At 41.9% G+C, this 7,219-nt stretch overlaps 1 protein-coding gene across 7 annotated transcripts in view; it reads left to right on the forward strand.

Moving 5' to 3' along the window:
- HTR1E (5-hydroxytryptamine receptor 1E) overlaps positions 1–7,196 on the forward strand; it is a 35,874-nt gene extending 28,678 nt beyond the window's left edge. For all 7 annotated transcript variants that reach the window (XM_063389601.1, XM_063389603.1, XM_063389605.1 and 4 more), the window contains one exon: positions 5,513–7,196. In XM_063389601.1, the coding sequence (XP_063245671.1) occupies positions 5,679–6,773 (1,095 nt within the window). In that variant the 5' untranslated portion in view covers positions 5,513–5,678 and the 3' untranslated portion in view covers positions 6,774–7,196. The remainder of the gene's footprint in view (positions 1–5,512) is intronic.
- The last annotated feature ends 23 nt before the right edge of the window (positions 7,197–7,219 follow it).

The following is a 7,219-nucleotide window of genomic DNA, read 5'->3' on the forward strand; positions in this document are numbered from 1 at the left end:
TGTTATGTCTTCTTCCATTTCTTATTCTTTTCACCAGACTTGACACTCCCTTTCTGCATCTCAGCCTCCTCCCAAAAGAACATCTCTGGCCACCCATCTGTCTCAGTTTTGCAGCAACCAGTGAAATCTGGTTTCTGATAGAGTTGATACAGGCACGCTCAGCTTTATGTGCAATTACTGCTGGAGTGAATGAGGTGCTGCGGGTTTTGCAAGGCTGTGCTCCCAAAAGGTCTCCAGTGCTCCCCTCCACTCTGCTGTGAATTTCAGCCCCTTCTCATGTAACTCCACCTGCAGAACCCAGCCATCCCTTGGGGCATTATCTGTGACTTGTGCCAGATGTCTGCACTGGTACCTGTCACATCCAGCACGTTCTCTGTTGTGCCCAGCAGAGTCCCCAGTGCTGCTCACTCAGCCCATCCTCTCTGGCCAGGACTGAGATGAAGCACAGATATCCCTGTATCCCTAGAAATCTACATTACACAAAGACAGGCTGCAGGCCATTATATCCTCGATTACAATTTACTGTGCTTTGAACATTATATGAACGTATGTAGGATGCCCACAGATGCAAACACACACTATTGCCTCTACACACCTTGCTTACTGCTGAGTCCTCCCAACCTGTCTTTCCATCATGCTGCTAGATTCAGTGGTGTGCACAGGGTAAATCTTAACTTGAAGGTCAATTTTATAGGTCAGTTCATACAAATTTCATAGTAATTTCATTCCTGGCCTCATTCAGTCTGTGTAGGAAAAGGTTGCATCCTTAAATCTGTGGTCCCATAATGCTGCTAGGAATTCTTCAGACAGGTTTGTGTAAAATTTTGGGTTTCACATGAAAATAGTGATTTCCTTTATTGTCCTACCCCAGTTTATGCTTCTGTAAGGCAACCCCAATGCACCTTCTAATAGTTTGCCTTCATTTTGTCTACAGCTGGCATCAAAATCTCAGGCTGTGGCTGTGATTATGAGTGGCAACCTGGTGGCAACAAGATTTTGTTTTACTGACAATCTTGCACAGATTGCTGTGATTCTGACCATCTCCACTTCCTCAGCTTTTGCACTCTGCTTTTCCAAACATGACGTGTTACAAAGAGCATCACTGCCTATATAAATCCATAACAGGACCTCTGCAGCAGTGGCATCCTTAGAAACCCAAAGCAACACCAGCATGCCAGAGTACAATACTTAGTATTTGGAAACCTATAATCTTCAGGTTAACTCAGCTGTATCATTTGATTACCAAGGAGCCATGAAGTCCAAGATTTGTTGACTTTACAAAAGCAACACTAGAAAGTTGCAAGTGAAAGGCCTGAATTTCAGGGCTTTGTACATAAACTTGGAAGAGAAAACCTCTTTGAAGGAAGAGGAAGAGCATTGGAAGTTTAGGATCTTTTCATAGTTTGAAGTATTAGCATTATCAGAAATGTGCTAAGTTGTATTTTCCATAACCTGTCTCACAAATCATGGCACAGATTCTTGCCCTTCAGAGCTCCAACCATGGAAATACTGAAAATGAAAAGCATTCAGACCAATACAGAGTTTAACAGAGTCAAACTAATTTATTGCTGTCAAGAGCACAAAGATGTAGCAGTTGTACAGTGCAGTAATTGCTTAGAGGAAATGTAAGACTGTGGATGTAAAGGAACTAACCTGCCTTGTACATACACATAAGCAATGCCAGTTCCTCTTGTTTGCTTCAAGTGATATTATTCCATTTGTTATGGTTCAGTGGCCAAGGAGTGGGAGTCAATCTGTCCAGCAGAAACTCAGAGTATTCTGCTACACTGTGGTCCTCTGCTGAGAAGAGGGAGATATTTTTTTGGCAAGAACAGACACAGGCATTGCCATCTTACAGCCTAAAGTTGTCCAGTTCCTTTTAAGGAAAAATTAATCAAACTCTTTCCCCTTTCTTCCTCCTAAACAGCACTCAAAGCCATTACCAATAATCAGCTAATATGGAACATGATTGATTCCCATTTGGAGGAAGCCAGATGAGTTTCTTGCACCAAATGCAGGAAATTAGTCTGTGTGTGTAAAATTCTCTCTGTAGGAAATGACTGACAGCCTAAAGCGATACAGCTGCAAAACATAAACACAGCAGTGCTTTTAGTGAGAGCACTTTAAATAACTGTTATTAATGTCCCTTCCAAGATGTCACTTAGAAAACCACAATCAATTACTATAGTGATAGCAATACTATATATAGCAATTGTATGCAAGTGACAGAGATGCTGGAAACCAGCTATTATTGCTTAGACAGAGTAAAATTCTCCTTGTTAACACTCATGTTATGAGCACAAACACACCTGCATTTTTAAAAGATTGATGATAAAGTAGCATTTAAATCCTGCCCTATATTAATAAGCAAGGTCAATCACTGGCATCTCTTTGTAAATCATTTCCCAGTTCAAAACATGATTTCTTTCCTGGGCCAAAGTACTCTCTATCTGTGTCTTCTAATTCAAAAGTAGAGAGAAGACAGTTGGATGAGCAAGGGCAGTGGGAGAGTGCCTGGGGAAGAGGCACTGCAGGGGAGTGGGCATGAGCCCTGGCTGAGCCCCCAGAGGCAGTGCTGAGCTGGCACCAGCAGCTCAGGAGAGTCTCAGGCTGCTGTGGCACAGGAGGTGAGCTGGGAGGTGAACAGCCAGGGCTACAGCCCACTAATTAGAACTACCTAGTTATGATGCCAGTGTGTATCCTCATCGTGTGGGTAAGGGAGGACAAGAGGCACAAACTTGAGCTATAGAAGAAACCTTCAGCTCTCAAAAGCTGAAATGACTTTTCAGCATTTAAATATACTTCCTTAACAATACTAGTTTAGTGCAATTCTTTTATGGGGTATTTATATTGTCTGAATTGCTAAGGGCTCACTTCCTATAAGGAACATGGGAATTAAAACCAAATCAGCTTTCCAGTAATGGGTTTGGACATGAAGCAATGGGCATGCGGGCTCTGAGGTACCTGTAGGCAGGAATGGTGATTTGTTTATATTTTTCCCTGTCTTCAATTATTGCAGTGTTTTCCAGGCAAAAAAACTGTTGGCCCTCCTGAGCAGTAACAGATTCATAAAGCCAAACTCCCCTGTGTTATCAGCAGTATCCCTTGTCCTGAAGGAAACCTGATGTCTGGATCTGATTAAGTTTGTTTAAATACAAGTTAATTTAGGAAAGCAGGAATTTACTTTTCAGAGTATCCTTGTGGTACAGGGAACAGGTAGAGCTCAGGATTTTCCTTGGGATACATCAGTGTAGGCCATCTAGGGGGAGAACCACAGCAACTCAGGTCTTACTGGATTACCCATGTATACGGACAGTGCTCAGCAGAGAAAATGGTGGGGACCACACAGGGTGAGGAGGGCCATGAAACTTCAGGACCCCAAAGGAGTGAAGGACAAGCAGAAAGAAGGGCTGCTTCCATCAAGCAGCATCACAAGATCTGTGTGTGCACTGGATCAGTAAGTGGTTATGGAGGAGTTGTGAATTCCATGGTGTCTTCCAGTATCTTTGAGTGTGCTTGTGGACCAGGGTACACTCCCTAAATGATAGTGCTGAAGAAAGGATATGGATTGCAATTGGTTTTGGTCTGTGCTCCAGGAGTGCAGAGAGGGAGAGAAAGCCTCTTTGCTTTATCCTCTGATCAAAGCAGACATAACAAGGGTGCAAACTAAGGATATCAGAATCTGGCTCGACAGAAAAGACTCCCTTGAACAATTTATGAAGAAGGTTTGAACTGGTATTTTGGCTTTAGGCCTAAACAATCAAATTGACATTTCCATGTGAGGTAACCACATGAAGACTGATGGATGGATTTCCGTCTGACTTCTCCAGTCAATTTTCAAAAAGCAGGCCTAATATTTCCTCCAAGGCTATTTGTAGTTTAAAGCTGTTTAAAGTAGTTTCTTGAATAGAGTATGCTTTGGGGGGAAGGCAGTTCTGCTGTTCCTTGGGCAGAATTAAAACTCACATTTTGCTAACCCAGAGACTGTGGCAGTACGGATCTGCTTTCCTAGAGCCTATCCACAAATAGAAGTTTTTAGCTAAAGTTTCTATTTTTAATTTTTCCTCATTCAGCTCATTCTGAAGATGGCACTCCAATTTCTGAAGAAGAGCATATGTATACAGAGCCAAGCAGTCAACTAACTTTAAATGCATAATTCCTCATTCAATGTCTTAATTCCTCATTAGCTTGCATGTGCAAACCCAGAGCCTAATCCAAGTCCCTCTGGTGTCAGTGAGAATGGGTTATACCTCTCAGATTTAGCCATCTAAAAATCAGGCGTGTATTCTAAATGCAACTGTGGAGGAACCACTTGTAGTGAAAATAGAGAAAGATCAGCATTTCCAGGATATGATTCATAGCATCTTCCTTAAAGGCTTGTCTTGAGAGGGGACAAATGTATTTCTGGCAGCCGCTCTCTTTTTCCCCTGCCTGTAAAGGGAACCTGTACAACTAACCTGGAAGCCTCCTTACTCTGATAAATGAAGCCAGGGGAAGGAATCTTTCTGTTTATTTCAATGGAAAAGGATTCAAACTTTCAGTTTTCCATATCCTTTATGCCAAGATAAATTACAAATGAGTAAGCAAGGTCCCAGAGGTTATCCCAAGCTGCATCTTATGGACTGTTAACTCTGGCTTCAGTTAGCATTTGGGATGTATGGAAAAGACATGTGAACTTCTGAAACAAAATTAAACTTTTCTTTTTTTTAATTATTGCTCCTTGCATCACACTGGACTCCCTGACAGGGAGCACAATTAGATGGAAATCTCAAAGCAAGGGCAGAAGCTTTTTGTCTGTCTCCTCTAAAGACACTCACAGTGGGATATGTGAAATGTCAGGAATAATTAGACAACACTATATGAGCTCCTAGCAACACTGATGTGCTGTGCAAAACCAAGCATTTGCCGTAAATCTTTAAACTTTTTTGAAAACCTGCATGATAAAAGTAACCCGAGTAATCTTTAAGTACAGTTTCTAATATATTAATACAGACATGGATATGAAAAAGCAGAATAGAAAGCTGTGAAATGCTGGCATGCCTTTGCTGAGATAGGCTGCTCTGCTGCTTTTTTTCCGAAGGTGATATATAAAAGTAATTGATGCCTCTCACATGGCAATTAAAATGAAAAGGCAAATTCCCTCAGCTCTTCATCTGCTGGAGTGTATTTTAACAAGCAGGAAAAGGACTAGCTCCTGGTATCAGTATCACAGAGATCATAGACGTGTTTGTGAAAAAGGACTTCTGGAGGTCCCTTAGTCCAGCCTCCTACTTTAAGTAAAATCTCCAAAACCAAAGAAGGAATAACCATTTCACATCAGCAGGAAATCTGGCCCAAATTGCCCTTTAGAGAAGGAAAAAATGAATGACGAATGCAGAGAAAAGGGAAGAGAAAAGAGAAGGGAAAACAGACCAACATTTTATTTCAGATGATAATATTAGAAGTGCAAAACTTTTTTACCAAAAGGTGGGTTTATCCTAGATTGACTAACAGATGCATTTTTATCTTTTAGAAAAACAACGAACAGGAAGAAACCTGGAAGCTTTTTTGCTGCTCTGTTGAATATGGGATTATAAAAAAAAAAAAAATGTCAATTGCACATAGAGCATCTGTTTCAAATGGATAACTTCTGAACCTGGAACCCTTCATTACCAACTTCTTGCATCCTGGAAGGGAAAATGAATTTCACAAATTGCACCACTGAAGCCAGTGTGGCTGCAAAGCCAAAAACAGTAACTGAAAAGATGCTCGTTACCCTGACCTTGGCCACAATCACAACCTTGACTATGCTGCTGAATTCTGCTGTAATTGCAGCAATCTCCACAACCAAGAAGCTCCACCAGCCAGCAAATTATCTCATATGTTCACTGGCTGTGACAGATCTCCTCGTCGCTGTTCTCGTCATGCCCTTGAGCATCACTTACATAATGATAGATAAATGGACTTTGGGGTACTTCATCTGTGAGATCTGGCTTAGCGTCGACATGACCTGTTGCACGTGTTCCATCCTTCATCTGTGTGTCATTGCACTGGACAGGTACTGGGCCATCACGGACGCTATCGAATACGCCAGGAAGAGAACGGCAAAAAGGGCTGGGCTGATGATAGTCACCGTGTGGACCATCTCCGTTTTCATATCCATGCCCCCCTTGTTCTGGAGAAACCACCACAGCGTCAGTATTCCCAGTGAGTGTCGCATTCAGCACGACCACGTCATCTACACGATTTATTCCACATTTGGGGCATTTTACATCCCCTTGACTTTGATCCTGATCCTGTACTACAGAATTTACCACGCTGCAAAGAGCCTTTACCAAAAGCGGGGTTCGAGCCGCCACCTCAGCAACAGGAGCACCGACAGCCAGAACTCTTTTGCCAGCTGCAAGCTCACACAGACGTTCTGCGTCTCGGACTTCTCCACATCTGACCCAACCACAGAGTTTGATAAAATCAACGCATCCGTGAGGATCCCTCCTTTTGAGAATGACTTGGACCCGGCTGGCGACCGGCAGCAGATCTCCACGACACGAGAACGAAAGGCTGCACGCATTTTGGGGCTGATTTTAGGTGCTTTCATTTTGTCCTGGTTGCCCTTTTTCATCAAGGAACTGCTTGTGGGCCTCCACATTTGCACTGTCTCTGCAGAAGTAGCAGACTTCTTGACCTGGCTTGGGTATGTCAACTCGCTCATCAACCCTTTGCTGTACACGAGCTTTAACGAGGATTTCAAACTGGCCTTTAGAAAGCTCATCAGGTGTCGAGAGCACACTTAAAAGTACTGAGGGATGATGATGCTGGCATGACTCCTGGCCTTAAAAATGAGCAAAATGATTGGGCTCTGCCACTGTTTCCCTTGAGAAAAGGGATTTTTGTGTTTGCCTATTTGCTTGACTGTTCTTCAGCCTGTAATTCATTATGCCATTTTTTAATCTCTAGTGTTATTCATGGTAAAGGGTTTGAAATAAATTTATTCTACAAAGGAAAAGATTTTTTAGAAATGAAACAACAAAAAAAATTATTAGTATTAGGTACTTATGTCTAAGACATTTTGTGTAATCAATGATTCAAGAAGCAAAAAACAATATTCACTTTTATACTTTTTCCATTTAAGAATCAAACGTCTAAATTATGTACTGTATAAACTGAACCTCATAAATACATATTCAAAAATTAATAAACACTTCATGGTCATGACAGCTAAACAGCACCTCTTTACTGT

The sequence above is a fragment of the Prinia subflava genome, chromosome 2 (assembly GCF_021018805.1).
Source record: "Prinia subflava isolate CZ2003 ecotype Zambia chromosome 2, Cam_Psub_1.2, whole genome shotgun sequence".
Lineage (NCBI taxonomy): Eukaryota > Metazoa > Chordata > Aves > Passeriformes > Cisticolidae > Prinia > Prinia subflava.